The following is a 16,629-nucleotide window of genomic DNA, read 5'->3' on the forward strand; positions in this document are numbered from 1 at the left end:
GAAAAAGTCTATTTTGGTTTCTTATACTTTTGTATGAGGAGATTCTGTGCTGACAGGTCCAGAACAGAAAGTGTATAGATAAGACATATCAGAAAATAAAGCACATAAATCAAGCTTTTCCTGCCCTCTTATCTTTTTCACTAAACCACCAATGTTACAAGATTTCATGACTTACCCTCAAGTACAATCTTTGGACCGAACCCAACATGCCCGCTACATCCTCATTCTGTTGTCCTTCCAGGCACAGTAATTATAGCAAAGAACAAAATTGGCTCTCAAAGTTGGCTTCTGCAATGGCACTGATTTTTGATTACTCTGTATTTTTTTATTTTGGTAGGCAAAGAATTGGGAAAAAAAAAGAAATTTTGTATTCACTGAACTCGAGAACTCTAATTTAAAGGAATTTAAAAAAACTTATCATAAGAGCATACAAAAAAAAAGACTAAGACTGTTGTCATGGTTTAATCCCAGCCAGAAGCTAAGCACCACGCAGCCGCTCGCTCATTGCTCCCTCCTCCCAGTGGGATGGGGAGGAGAATCGGAAAAAAAAGTAAAACTCGTGGGTTGAGATAAGAACGGTTTAATAACTAAAGTAAAATAAAATATAATAATAACAATAATAATATAATAATAATAGTAATGAAAAGGAATATTAAAAAAAAAAGAAAAAAATTAAATAAAACCCAAGAAAAGACAAGTGATGCACAATGCAATTGCTCGCCACCCACTGACCGATGCCCGAGCAGCAATCCACCCCTCCCGGCCAACTCCCCCCGTTTATATACTGAGCATGACATTCTATGGTATGGAATATCCCTTTGGCTAGTTTGGGTCAGCTGTCCTGGCTATGCTCCCTCCCAGCTTCTTGTACACCTGCTTGCTGGCAGAGCATGGGAAACTGAAAAATCCTTAACTTAGGATAAGCGCTACTTAGCAACAACTAAAACATCAGAGTGTTATCAACATTATTCTCACACTAAGCCCAAAACACAGCACTGTACCAGCTCCTAAGAAGAAAATTAACTCTATCCCAGCCGAAACCAGGACAACTGTTTTGTTTAGAGAGAAGATGAATACAAGGGTTAGACTATACATGTATCTCTTCATAATAAAGAGATTCCTGTAATAATAAAGCTATCAATATTTAATGCTTTAAAAAGCACTCTATTTGTATCTGTGAAAACTGTTGTCTTGAGGCAGCTGAAATCAGTATTTTGACAGCACTTAGAAAGGGTCAGTGTGCTCTCAGGAATAAGAGTATTCACAAGTATATTAAAATACCATGGAACACAGGGATTTGTTTCCACTTATAAGGTAGCAGTTAAATATCTTCCAAAGCAGCTAGGCATGGTTGCTGTTAGAATGAGATACAGATTTAATCACCTTGGTCTGATCCATTTTGCAATCTCTTATTTTGCCCTTCAGAATACAAGTTGCCTAATAATTCAACTCTGATTTTCCCCTTTTTAACTGCTTTATAATTTGTAGACTCTTCAATAATTTGATTCTATTTTATCAGAGCTTACACAGTTCACTGTGATAACAAGACCACGCAATTTTCAGATTTATTTGACAGTAACTACTTCCATGAAGAGGACGGACCTAGGAACATGACAAATCTAGTCAGTGATCTGACGATCAAATTTAGACAGCTGTCCTATTCTCTGCTGCCTGTACACTTGCCGTCATACTCTTGCTGTTAATCATTGTAGTTGTATAGGTTTGCAGACTTCCAAAGTGACTTCCAGGTAGATTTAAATGATATAGCATATAAAAATTAATGTAAAAATAAATATTCTAAGGCCCAAATATTTGCCAGAACCTCTTTCCCAGCCTGTATACAGGCACACACAATATCTGTATGTATGTTACCAACTGCGACTTAGAAAGGAAATAATCTTCTTTATCTTATCAGTTAATGTCTTAAAAAGTGAGAGACATAATTCAGACTCAATAGCTAGAAAAATCTTCTGAAAAACCTCTTCCTAGATCTGGAATAGTAAGCTGAGAAGCTTGAAAAAGCTTTGTTTTCCGGTGTAAGGCATCTCTTTCCTACTTTAATAGCTTAAAGATGGTAACGATAGAGGTCTTAAAAGCTGTATAGGCACTTAGAGATGCAGATAGCAAACACAGACTTACTAGGAAGGGAGCAGGCACTGAGTAGATGATATGGAGGTAATAGTCCCCACAGCTGATATTGCCTGATGTCACACCATGATCTGTCTTTCCTTCCAAACACAAACCAGCTAGGTCTGCAGCTGTATCCAAAAGTATATAACCGCCAAACTCCCATGAATATAGGATACCTTGGTATCCAAGGAAATATTTAATGTATAACAGAACGTCAAAAGTATTTCCACTTTGACAGAATGAAAGATTTAGATACTGAGAAAAAATACACTGATTTCTATATCTTAATATATTTTACTCTTTAAGGGTAAGACTTAATGAGTGTACAGAGGTTCTGCACTATACAGAAGCACTGCAGCTGAAATCTTTAGCCTGAAGATGTACATATTGGCATTAGCCTGCATTTGTTTATGTCTCCAGAAAACATAACACGTATAATAAATCCAATCATTTTACCAGAGACCTTTACCTAGAACTAGCAAAGCTTGTAGTTAAATCATCAGGTCTTCTACATGTGAAAGTTTAAGAACACAGCTATCAGTTTTTTAAGATCCAAGAAAAGCCAATGATTTCAACTACTGAACTAAATTGATAGCTCTGACAAATCTTCATAATTTTTAACAGAACTGGGTAACAGTGCTTCACTGACCCAGCTGTGGATCAGTCTGAATGGGGCTCACTTGCCTCTAAGTAGCCCTCTCAGGACGAGGCAACGGTATACGGCAAACCTCTTCAGAAGCCAGAGAAAGACATTTTACATTCTCTGCTTGACAGTTCTGACTAGTGGAACAGTTCCCAGGATATCTATGAGCTGACTGCTTTTCTAAGAAGCAGCCTTAGGCCTTTTCTACTTTCTTTGTGAGCTGTGTTGCTGTCCTAAGTAACCTACAAAGGAAAATATTTTAAAATGGCAAAAGGTACCTCTAGCCACCTCTGCCAGGCCTGGATTTTAGAAGCAGCATAAACTATCCCTTACCGCATTCTTCTTAATTAGTATCTTTCAAAGTCAACTGCATCACGCGCTTTGTGAAATACTGAAATAGTAGCATGAGGTACAGAACTGGTATTAAAATCAACCTTTTATTCATTTTAATATCACTCAGCCTTAGGTATATACTTACAGGGTGACATCTCAAACTTGTTTCTCTACAGTGGGAAGCTTAAGTGTTATTTATTTATTTATTTATTCAGAGAAAATTGCAGGTCTATTTCATGTCATATGTTTGAAGACATTATTCCATGGTCTAACGTGTACTTTCATTTGTCTAGTTTGAATTTTTATCCATCAATATTGTGTCTTATGTTAATATGTTAATACTCTATATATTATGTTAATGCAATCTGTTCTGAGTGCTTTACAACAATTTTTAAATTACTTTATGATCTCATGCCAGCAGTAAACATAACCATCTTCTTGCCTATCAGAACATTTAATTATGTATTTTTACTAAATCTGGCAGTCAGAGACAACCCTGTCAACAAGATTATTACGAATATGAAAGAAATAAAAAAATATTCATAGGAAATAAAACTCCTGATTTTACACAAGCTGCATTATCTGTTCTGATGGATGATGACATAAAAGGAAAGACAGATATCTGAATGTTGTTGGGGTTTCTTTCTCCACATTTAAAACCCTGTGCACTGAGATCAATCTCTGTGCACAGTTATTTCTTTATACTTGCCCTGACACATGACAAAATATTCAGAAACTGTCTTTTTTAACTAGAAGTGACAAACATACACATATTACATCATTAAAACACTTACTCAAGAATTATATGCTCTGAGGCAGCACTGTACAATCATCTTAGTATGCAACTTCAAAGCCTCCTTCTCATACTGTAACTACTGAGAAATTCCACCTCATATTTCATCTTCATCAATAATGGCGCCATAATGCATAAAGAAAAATTTCGAGCTCCCTTTGTTCTGTGTCATCCTTCCCACCTGGTGCACCCCTGGGCTGCTTCTTTCAGGTCAGCTTACCTGGTCTTGAACTATGTGTTCCCAAAGTGCACCCAAGGTCACTGCAGTAGCAACAGGCCTGCTCTAATTGCACCCAAGTGGACTGACTCAGGCGTTTGCCCGTCACACTGAAGACCTCAGTTTGCCTAATAAGCCAGGAGTTGCTCCATGAGTTAAACAGCATACAAATATACTAGTTGCTTTGTCCACTTTTTAGACCCATCTTCTAAAGAGTCACATTGGCTAGTACTGGTCCAAGGCATTTCATTGTGAACAGACTTGACTGATAGCACAGAGGAACACTCAGATTAATGTCTAAACCTGCTAACAAATGTTAGGTTACCAAATGTTTTAATTGCTGGAATTGTTTCTGATAAACACCACCATTTTACAGATAAAGAACAACAGAAGGCTTATTTCACGTCTGATTTTGTTTCACTCTGTTACAGGTAGACATGTATTTCATTTATCTTTAATGCTAGTAGTGATATTACTGACTGAAAAAATATAGACATAATGCTTTGCTGCTAAGGTGTATTTTTTTTTCCTTTATGTCTTTCTGTTATTATTCTCCTGTGGCTAGGACATCCATCCATTTACCAAATTCATATTGTTACATGATGATACACAGGGTGGTTATTTTCATTTGGTCTAATCTTGATCAGTACATATTTATTGAACAACCCCCTTAATACTGCCTTATAAAAGCTGTGAACACTTTAATGGAAGCTCTCCATGCTGAGATAATCAAAACCACTAATGAATGTCATTTACAATTAATTACTATCATTGTGTACTTAGGTAATTATTCATTCACCACATATGAAAAACAAATCTGTTTGTGTACTCAACATATGGTGATATTTGGATAAAGAGTGAGTAATTTCCCTTAGATTAGACTCACCGTGACCCAACAGAACCCTCTACAATAAAACTAACTGTGACATACCAGCAGCTCAATCCCTATCATTAAAAGGAGTTTCAGTTCTAGCTTCATTGGGAACCAAATTGGCTCATAATAGTTTTCACAAACCCTTATCAGAAGAGATTAAACTAGCTGCATGTTGACAGCATGCCGCATTTCCCTATATACTTCCCACACAGAGATACAACACTGTAAATAATACCATCCAGTGAATCTGGATATTACAAATTCCTTGTGAAATCTGATGCTCTTACAGCACTGCTCTATGGTCAGACAGGCAGGAACATAGAGCTACATGACTGCAAGATGCTGTATCCATGATTGATGATAAATGTAGAAAACAGACCACATCTGGCTTCAGGTTTATGGGATTCTTCACAGATTGACCGGAGACAGCCATTGAAGGCAGAACAGCTGAGGCACCAATATGTACAGAAATGTGATTTTGATAACTCTATTTGGTGTGATGGTTCTTTATGTCTATGATAAATGGAATGAATGTGTCACAGCACTGTGTAAGCATCCTCAAAAAAAATTTGTTGCTCTTTTCACTGAACGCTATCAACAATGACAACAAAAAGACTGAAAAATGAAAGAAAATCCCTCCTTCCTCAAACTGCTGGAAAGTCTGTACAGTTGACCAAAACTCCCTGACACAACAGAACACAACTCTCCTGCCAGAGTCTACAACCTGACACAAACAAGGCAATAATGATCACTTGGCTGTATGCTTAAAATCTTTTTTTCTAAAAAAAAATTTGACTTTTATTTATTTCAGAAAGACAGACACCGTGCACAGTAATGACATATCAGAAGCTTTTCTGTCAAGAGTTGGCACATTAAAACTGCAGTGAATGCTTCATTTTAATTATATCAATTAATGCTTTTCCAAAATCTTCAAACTTTTCAAATTGAATTTATTTTAGCAGTACCAATTCCACGCAATTAAGTTAGTTTCATTAGTATAAGCAGAGCAAAAACTACCTGAAGTCTTTCTTGGCATAAGTCTATTAAATTACACACATGGAATGACATGCAGAGATGAATCTGGCACTGGGTCTTTTTTCTCCATTCCCTATCATGATTTATTTTAAATATTCCATCCAAATAACCTAAGAAATACTTCTGCTACAATATTCTTCCACGTATATCTGTTTCTACACAACGGTTTTTTTCTATTCCAGAGGAAAGTTTTTTGCCTCATCAGTATTCAGTAAGCATTTGTTTTATTCTAAAAACATGTACTTCAAGATTTCAAGAATGTGTTCAGCTATGTCCTGTAGTGTTTCTGGCCTTCAGACAGATAGGATGTTCCAAGATGCTTGTCCTGCCCTTTCTTTTCACATCTTCTGTCTTGGCCAGAAAGAAGTAAAGTTCTGGCACTTGGCAGTTCACACTACTCCACATATGTAGAGGCAACAGGTAAGAGGCAATGTGAAGCCTCCATATGCTGAGGAACTTACAGCCTTCCCAGATGCTATTCTCAGATCATGAGCTTTCATATTGTCCCTTTTCAGTGCTAGGCCTAAATAACACCACGTGAACCCCTTATTCTGCTCCCAATTACTCTTCCACAGTGCCCCACACTTAATTTTTAAAAACACCCAGCAGCAGTACTGCAAACCCTTACTCTTCACCCCATCACAACTATATACTTAGGTGTTATCTCCACTAGAGCCAGTCAGTCACAAACGTTTCTGATAATAACTATGCCAAAGTAACTGTACCCTACAAAGTCTTATTGCAGACACATGGCACAAATGTAAACTGTGATTTGCATTACTGCCACTTCTCCCAAGGGTTTAAAATTGGTTGAGCTGCCTGATGAGAGCCACATTTCACTACTCTATAGCACCAATACAGATGGATTCCCAAGCTACCTGCCGTCTCTTTCTTCACAATGCACTTTTTGCTTCTCTGTTAATCTTCCTATAATTGTGTGTGCCTGTTGCAGGTTAAAGTCAATATAGTGAGGCTTTCTGCAGGGACACTGTAGGACTGGAATTTACTCCCTGAGACCCTTGTCAGGTCGCAAGGTTGAATCTGCACTTCTTTTGGCCCTCTTCCAAATCCTTGTCTTTGCACAACTTCAGCATGAGCGCAGGCAATACTTCCATATTGCACTAAGCATATGGAACCTCTATTTTCTTGTCAGCAGGTCAAATATTGCTTTCAGACGCCTGCATAGACTTTACTTGTTCCAATAAGACTCTTCTATGTCACAGAGTTCAGCCCACATAGACAGCCATGAGCAAAACCGAAAGGCAGACATACATCCTTAAGAAGAGAAGAAAATCCTTCGGGATTTCACCTTATTTTACCATGTCATACTCATAATTAGCACCTCATTAAGTGTTTTTAATCTACAGATCTCCATCATTTATCAGCCACTACCAAATTAGTCAAACTCAGATGTAGGTAGTTGTCCCAGCCACCATATATATAGAGTAAGACTACAGAAAAGTTGCATGATTTGCTTAAATTTGTAAACTACTGCATCCAAGAGTGGAACTCAAAGGCCTCGCTACCTAGATCCCAGCTATAGCTATCTGATCATACTCCCTATTCCCAGAAGCAGTTCCTGCCCCTTCCTCATGCTTCCAAAATGGCAATCTCTGTGAATCAGGGTGTTTAAGAAACATTGATTTCTATGCTTTCATAAGGATGAATCTCATTTCTGGACACTGGACAACTTGGTCTGCCCCCCACCACAAACATAACTGCAACCTCATCATGTGCGAGACCAACAGGAGAAAGATCTAATTTCTGAGGCAGCCTCCATGCCAAACTGATCAAGGATAAAAGACCCAAAGGCAAATTACTCATCAAGGTGGTTCAGAACAGGTAACTTTCAGTAATGGGTGAGAGAGCGCTTTGTCTTATCTTACTTGCTTCCTTTGCCAGCTATGACCTACTTCTCCTGTCAGGGTACACAGAGACTCATTTACAAACTCAGTGAATGCCAAATCAGTGCAGTTACACTTCCCTTAATGCTGACATCATCTCACATCTGTTCTCTCATTCACTTAGACTAGCATTTATATTATCACAGGATCCAGAAGACATGGTATAACTGGCATTGTAAGATGCCTACTTCTGCAGAAACAAGGGCTAGGAAAGTTTTATTTCTGTGTAATACCAGTGCTGTAACAATTCCATCCTCAAGCAAAGCAGACTGAAGTGTTTGGTAAAGGAACTAACAACCAAAAACCTGAAGAAAATAGAGAAGTAGTAGTACTAATCACCAGCTTTACTTTTCTACCTCCTGCCTCCCCTTCATAAATACCAGCATCAAATTATTGTAGACTTTTCATGGGAAAAGTTGTATGACACAAGCACAAAAAAAGTCATAAGACTTAAAGGGTTACTTTTATACACAATCATTATAGAACTTAAGTCCCAATCCAGCAAATACTTCTGCATTACTTAAGTACTTAATGCTTATGTTTGGTAACATTATTAAGCATGGTTACTCTCAATAAAAAAGAAAGCATTTATTCAAGTGTCTGCAAAAGAGGGGAGAGATTTTGTGTGGTGGGAGCTATAGTTGTTTGTACTGCTTTAGGCTGATACTTTTTTTAATTTGCCCAAAGCCTATCTATACACACACAACTCCACATGCACAATATCATTTCTCCTGCACAAAAAGACTACACTTTTGTACCATAATGTAAAAAGTTTTAGCAATTTTTTATCAAAAGCATGTCCTTAAATTACTTAATTGCATTACATAAGTTAATACTGTTGAAAGACAGTGTGTTCTGGATTAAACTAAACTAAATATTCATTTTACGTATGATTTTGAAAAATCTTGAAAGAAAGGCTTTTAAACAATTTATGATATACGTAATGCTTTAGGCTGTGTAATGACACAGTGTAGCAGAAGACCTTAGTGAAACTATTCCACACAAATGAGTTGATATTTGGGGAAGGGGATAATTGTTTTAGAATTCTTCAAGGCCTTGGTCCAACAAACATTTGCACATATGATTTCAGTGGAACCATTCCTGAGACTAAAGTTAAGTATCTGGATAAGTATTTGCAGGACTGGAGCGAAATCATAAAATTGGGCCCAAACTAAGAGCCCATTTGTTACCAATAAAATCTTAATTTGGGAGTGGCTGATTATTATAATTATCACTGTTGGATAACACTGCGCTTCAGAATAATTATTTTTTGCAGCAGTGTCTAGCCATGAAAATACAACTTGTCCTTTCTGCAATGGACCTTAGCGCTGTGGCCACTGCCCCCAAAACCCAAAGCTCATCACTAAAACTTAGTAAAACATATAGCAAAATAATAAAACTGGAAGGTGATACAGAATGCACTGGCCTTATCAAGCTGGGGACATACTGTACCAGCTCCTGGGGATCTGCACTGCTATCCCATTTCATTCCTCCTTGGAGTTCCAGGTATTGCTAGTGCCTAGTGTAGTACTAGCTGGCTTGTGCTCTCTCAGCTTGAGTGATCGCACCTTTCTGAGCAGCAGCTTACGTGGGTCTTTTTCACCTAAATGGCAAAGACACTCCAGGATGGTATTTCTCTGTGGGTGCTGCTGCTTTAATACTCATTCCAAGGTCGCTAATTCAAAAATTCCAAGCTGTTGTCCATAGGCTTTTAGGAAAAAAGCATGCTTCTTGGGACCAAAAACAGGGGTACCATGAGTTACTGTCATATATAGTCAAAGCTGTTCATTGTCTTAATTTTGTGCATTTTTCATTTAAACCTTGATTCCAAAAGAGAGAAGAGGGTAGCACTCCTTCAACAAGTAACAGTAACATCATTTCAGGCCCTACCACTCCCCAACTACATTTATTTCTTTTATAATTCTTCAGGCATTAGATTTCTCACATCTGATCAGTAAAATTGTACAGAAGTTTCTCAGGTCTTCTCAGCAAACAGTACAGAGGATGTAGCATAAGGATTTGCCACACGAATTGCTAAATCTCTGAGGCGTAAGCATGCTTTGATCACATCTCATTCTTTTTAAAGATGTTAGAGTATTTTCTTCTAACTGAAGTCTAAAGCTGTTTTGGTATGTCAAAAACATCACATCATGTTCTGCCCTCAGTCAGTTTACTTGGAGCCAAAGGAACCACACCTTATTTACCATGATTTTTACTGGGAAAAGAATCAGACCTGCTGGACAGTTCAAGGAAGGAAGTCAGGGAAAATACCATAAATTGTATTAATCAAGACCATTTAAATAACCAACAGAGAATTAAGAAAGTGGTGCATGCAGATGAAATATTATCTTGGCCAACAAACGGAATAAAAGAAAGCAATCTGGACTGCTGCAAACTTGGTAGCAATTTTAAGCATTTGAAAGACATATGACATCAGAGAAAAGACTGGGTAAACAAGGGAGCACTTGAGGAAAGTCTAATCTCCGCTGGCATGCTGACTGGGAAGGTCAGCCCAGTGCACGCGTTCTCAGCTGGAGTCAGGCTCCCTCTGCCCGGCCAATTGTCCTATGCACTTCAGATACCAAACCAAATTCAAGGTGCCTTCACCCTGCCAGCTCCTTCTATTCTACCAGCTTAAAGACAGCTTCCTTTTCCCTGTCACTTTACAGAGCATTTCCACAGAGCAAATGTTACAGAGGAGAGAGGTAGTGTGTGAGTGCCTTTTTCCTCCCTCCTGAGCAGCACAAGGCTCTTTAGGAAGCAGTGTAAAGAGTTATTTTTAGCACTGTATTCTCAAGTGGGAAGAGTGACATTCTCTTCTTAAATACATTTTTAATCCAAATTTTTCACAAAGAAACTAACTTTGAGTTGACACATTATGTTTTGAAATTTAAAGCAAATCCCTTGAAAACTGGCAAACACAAACTTTACATAGTTTGTTACTTCTTCAGTTTTTACCTACATCTAATTTATCTATGCGTACATTTTACCTTTGCATACCTACTGTTGCCATGAGTAGAGAGGAAATGCTCTGTTTTCTTTTCAAAAGGGAGATTTAACACTAAATTCTAAATCCAGAACCTGGATTCACCTTCATCCTCAACTGGGACAAGACTCAGATTATTAACTGAAACCACATGGCAATCATTTAATTTATTTCAACTAGAAAGGCACAAAAATGGTTTATAAAGTTTGTAGCTATGTAAAGAAGTACTTTCTAAGAAAAGGCAGACATTTCACTAACTACCTAACACCTAAATCTTGTCAAGGGATCTGGAAGTTGTAAGACACTTTATAAAGCTTACTTCTTCATAAGAAGATACCTTGCTGTTTGATCTCTTTGATAAACTATGGTCATTCCCAAGATACCTTAGATGAAGACGCAGACAAGACTTGAGTTTGCACTGTGAGATCAGAATAACTAAAGTAGTGCAAACTTACCCCAAAAGGTTGGTCTTAATGTTTTGGGGTATTCCTGACGCAGAAACAACTATCTTGCTTATTTCAGAAGTGTAGTTAATTTCTGGGAATATACTTTTTAACCTTCAAAAAGTAAATAATTTTTTTCTCCCAAATTCTTTGTCAATTTTTTTTCTGTTTAGTAGTCTTAAACACTTTCAGATACCCTATAGAGTTCTGACTGTGCTCTACAGGAGTACTTATCAACAAATACAATATTATGGCAATGAATGAAGCAGAAGGCCAAAATTTATTTGAAGACTAATATGTTAGGAACCTTATAATATGCACTGATTTCTTCTTCATAGGTTTCACTGTAATACAATCAATGTTACCATAGTTTTGAAAAATATTTTTTTCTTATTTCTATGAAGAATTAAAAATTATATGAATCCGAATTTCCCAATGTTACTATGCATATTTACAATGTACTCAAAATGAAACTTTTTAAATGTAAATAACATGTATCTAAAATAACTCATTAAGTAAACTATAATGTAAAAGGCAACATGCCGTATGCTGCAATATTTATACATGTATGTATGCATGTCTATGTCAATCTAAGACGGTAACATTATGAAAACATTCTGCTTAATATTCCACTTAAAATATTCCACTAAGTTTATCACTGAGAGTTTTTGATCACAAAGAACACAGCATCTGAACTGTTAGACAGCCCTGGCATTTATAATAAATTTACTTTTCTGTGCTATCCAGGCACATAACAGAGACCCTCAAAATCTTTAAGAGCTATCTTCTATATGGTCATCACATGAGATATGAAACCAGATTTTTTTTTATACTCATCATACTAAATATTCTTGAACCGGAGTTGCCAGATTTTACACTATTTTTAATGAGTAATTATTTAGGAGAAGTAGAGCGAGCCTGTGGTTAAAGAATAGAGTTAGGATAAGGCATTCTGTCTTTAATTACTGGCTTTGTCATAAACTTTACCTCTAACTTTGAGCAAGCCCTTCTTTGCCTCAGTTTTCCACATCTCAGTAAAGGGTAACAATATTTCACTAACTCGCAGGCTTGGTTCGAGAATTAATGAGGGTAGCATGTGCAAAAGACCTGTAGATCCTGGCTTCTTCTTTTCATGGTGTACTGATAGGAAAGTGACATGTTCCTAATTTGAAACAGAGACTCAGTGCTGCCCTTCATCAGCACATGGAATTCTCATTTATGTCAACAGGAATTGCATTAAATACATTGAGTACATTATTTAGCCTAAAAGTAAATGAAGAAAAAGGAATGGAAAAAAACTCCTGGATTCTCCTTGTCTGCTCTTAAAAAGTCTAACAGTTCATGGCAGCAGACACATAATCATAAATAAAAAGATTTTTGATGGGAGGCAAGAACTGCTGCCTGGGAACATAAGCGAGAATGGAGAAATGTGTAGCAGGTCCATCTGTAGACTACATTTAGCTCTGCTGCAAGAGCACCATCATAAAAAACATGCATAATTCAGTCACCATAATATATCATGCTCTGTACACATTTGTCCCAACATAAAACAAACCTCAATGACCTCAGCATTTCAACTTTTCACACAATTTCCAGTGCACACGAAGAAAACGTTTACCTTTTTTTTCTCTATGCGAGTGTCCAGATAAGATAAAAATGACAGAAATTTAGAAAAAAAAACTTTAAAAGCCCAAACTTAACACAAGGTAGTACCATAGATAGTTTTTGGTCAGATATGTCTACTGTGCAAGAACAGAATTGACCAGAGAAGATGTTTTTTTTGCCGGAAAGAGAGTTAATGTGAGTACATAGTTTTACACCTCCTGCTTTGATCTGAAGTAAAAACTGTCACAGCGCAAAAAGCATTTCTGTTTTTCTGGGGAAAAAAATAGAAAAAAAAAAATCAAGGAGCATCTGGTTGGCCACTACCAAGCTCAGGGAGGAAAACACCTCTGTAACAAGCAGGCATGTTTTAAAATTTGCCATTGCTTAACCATCTACAGACAATGAGACTTGACAGTTCTTTACGGAAGGCAGGCAGGAGCTACAACTCTGCATAATTAGGCAACAATTAATCAATCCAAGGATAACAGCCTGGTAAAGTTGGAAAAGGGTAAATGTAGCTGCCTATGTGTATGAACCAGTCTTTTATACTGTTATACTGCATGTCTTTTATACTGTTATACTGCCTGTATGCAGCCTTGGCCATTTAAAAGTCTGCCTGTCCCACAGTGGTGGTTTTTTACTTCAGAGTGTACACTACTGAACAGCAGAGAATTCTTGACCGGAGAACGACATTCCCCTGCTGAAGGGGGACTTAAAAACAAAAGTGCGGACCAGATCACAATCCTACCGAGAAGCAGGTTACTGGAGGTATATATCTTTTCAACAGCAGAAGACCACAGCAGTGGTATTTTGACATCATCATGCATATTTATGTTCTCTTTTTCTTCATAAAACAGTCAAACAGTGGGTTCTCTAAAGTTTTTCCAGTTTTAGCACTCCTCCAAGCAACCAAGAATTTAGGGCATCTACTTATTGACACAGGATATGTACAGCTTAAGTATGCCTTTATACCTTCATTACCTATCCTTCTGCTTATGACTTTCCAAAGCACCAGACAACATTGTGTCTTGTGTATACCCAAAATCCTGACTCGCTACTTTTGAAACCAGTGGCAGACTTTGTATGTGTCTTAAAGATTGTATCTTTATTACATATAGCCAAAGTTTTGCTCTACTGTAAGTGGTCATTTAGTAACGCTGACTCCTGCCTCTTAACATTACTAACAGCTTTGACTTTGAAATGTTTATGATAAAATAAGCTAAAACTGATCTTATTAAGATAAATTTCAGAACAGTATTTACATGCATAATATTTAGAAAAGTCTTTCAGCTGCACATCCTCTTTCTAAACTAATGCTATTTTCACTAAACTAAGCTTTCTCCTAATGTATACTTAGTACTTAGATTTTATTGGTTGCACTTCATTTCCACCTTGCCTATGTTGTCATGTTTGTACTTCTCTTAGAAAGGCCATTTCTAGTTTAGTGTCATCTACTTTCTCAGCTGTAACATGTTTTATGTCCTTTGAAGTATGGTATTAACAGAAAAGTGAGTTCAGAATTATTACTTTAATACCCCAGACACACAACACTGTGAAAGCATCTTTACAGTAACCATAGTAGCAAGCATGTCAACAGCATGTCAAAATATACAGATGGACAAACACATTCAGAAACAGACATACTGTATGCTGGATATGGAGGACAAGCATTAAATTAACAAGCTAGTGGACACGCAACCACAAAGAACTGTATGAAATCAGTAAGGAGGGCACTAAAATAACACTTTTAGTGCACCAACACTTTCAACACACAAAACCAAGAGAAGCTAAACGATGACCCTTCTGCCAAAAAGAAGGAAACGAAGAAACAAAGAAAAAGTTTCCCCACAGTTTTGGGTGTTTTTTTTGTTAATACAAAGTTTCTCCGTTCTCGCCGTCCCTGTCCCTACACGCTGTAATTCAGCTCGCCCGAGATGCAGAGGAGTTTCCAAGCACCGGAGCCCGGCCCGGCGGGGATGCCCGGTAAGGCGGGTACTTCGAGGCAGAGGGAGGGCTCCGGCGGGGTCGGGTGCGCCGGCCCGGGCCCGGCTCCGGGCACAGGCACCTGCCCGCCGCGGCGGCAGCGCGGGGCCGCCCGGGCACCGTACCGGTCTCCGAGCGCTGCCCGCCTCCTGGGAGCTCGCTTTATTTATTGCCTTTCCTCAACCCGAGGGGAGATCTGTTAAAGATTAAATCAGCAGCAACCGCAGTTCAAAGCCCTGTCCCGGGAAGCAAAGGTGAAGATAACGTCCCTGCAGATCGAATCGAGTTTCTGCTGTTGCAATCGCTTTTAATTACCCTCTGAACGGCACATCACACAGCGATCCTCCAGGCGCCGGACCGGGCACCGAGATAGCGAGATACCTATAAACGCTTTGCAACCCGCCCGCTGATTAAAAAGCGATTAGAAACTTATTTGATGTCGGGTGTTTTCTACAGGCAGCGGCGCGGCAACGCACCGACCCCGCGCGCCTCCTGTCACCGCCGGGGGCCGGCCCGGGCCCTCCCGCGGGGCCGCCCCGCCGCTGCCGGCGCGGGGGCGGCCGCCTGTGCCCCCTCCCCGGCCCGCCCGCGCGGGCTGCCCACACTTACAGGTAGGAGGTGAAGACGCTGAGGTTGGCGGGCACGGCCGTGAGCCCCAGGTCGGAGCAGTCGGCGCGGAGGAGCATGCCCTCCTGCTCGCAGCGGCACGGCGCCGGGCAGCCCCGCGGGCGCTGCCCGCCGCCCCGCGCCCCACGCCGCAGCCCCGGCAGGCAGAAGAGGAGGAGCAGGAGGAGGGCGCGGGCAGCGCGGGACGTCGCCATGGGGCCCGGCGGGTACCTAGAGCTGCGGGGCGGCCGCTCTCATGCCCCGCGGCGCGGCGGGGGCGAAAGGCGGGCGCCCGTCTGGGCTCGGGGAGCTGCTGCTGCGGCCGCCGCCGCCGCGCCGCTGTCTGTGGTAGCATCTCAGCTTACACGCTGCTTTAAAGCCCTGGAGCCGGCACCGCGCGCCCGCTGACGCCGCCCCAGCCTTGCCCGCCGTAGCGCGGCGGGCCCTGCCCGCGCCGCCGTACGAGCGGGCGGGCGGGGGCGGCCGCGGGCCCGGCGGGCGGCGGGGAGGCGGGGGTGAATACCCCCCCCCCCCCCCCCGCCTCCCCGCCCGCCCGCCCGCCGCGCCCGCGGCCGCCGCGCCTCGGGGCTCGCCTCAGGGCGCTGATCGCCTCCCGGGGCGGTGATCTCCCCTCAGGGCAGGGGGGCGCGCGGCGGACGTTTCTGGAAGGCGGCGGGAGGGGCGGTTGGGCAGCGCGTGCGGCGGTGTCGCGCGGCAGAACCTTCTCCCCCGCCCCCCCCCCCCCCGCTCCTAGCCCCCCCAATTACATTTGAAATCAAAGCGTCGGTTGGCGCGGAGTGGGGGGGGGGGGGGGGGGGCTTACGGTTGGGGAGGCGGGGGTATGGTCCTGAGGCAGTGGGGCTAGCGGGGGGGGGGTCTCTGGGGTGGTGGGACAAAGGCTTGGGTGCGCCTCTGGGCTGGAAGGGAGGTCTAACCCAGGTCTTAATTACGGTGGGGAAACCCGCTCGTCGGTGAGCGGTCCCAGCTGCAGCCTGAGCGATGGTCCTGTTCAGAGATGGGGATCCACTCGCTTCCCTCGGCTCCCACTCGGTTAAGTCGCAGGCTTGCCGACAGGCA

General features: G+C 40.9%; 1 protein-coding gene across 1 annotated transcript in view; it reads right to left on the reverse strand.

Moving 5' to 3' along the window:
* Window positions 1–15,767, reverse strand: part of LGR5 (leucine rich repeat containing G protein-coupled receptor 5) — a 96,289-nt gene extending 80,522 nt beyond the window's left edge. Inside the window, exon 1 of the mRNA XM_050897227.1 lies at window positions 15,556–15,767. Within this exon, the coding sequence (XP_050753184.1) occupies window positions 15,556–15,767 (212 nt within the window). The remainder of the gene's footprint in view (window positions 1–15,555) is intronic.
* Between the last annotated feature and the right edge of the window lie 862 nt (window positions 15,768–16,629).

The sequence above is a fragment of the Gymnogyps californianus genome, chromosome 1 (genome assembly GCF_018139145.2).
Source record: "Gymnogyps californianus isolate 813 chromosome 1, ASM1813914v2, whole genome shotgun sequence".
NCBI lineage: Eukaryota > Metazoa > Chordata > Aves > Accipitriformes > Cathartidae > Gymnogyps > Gymnogyps californianus.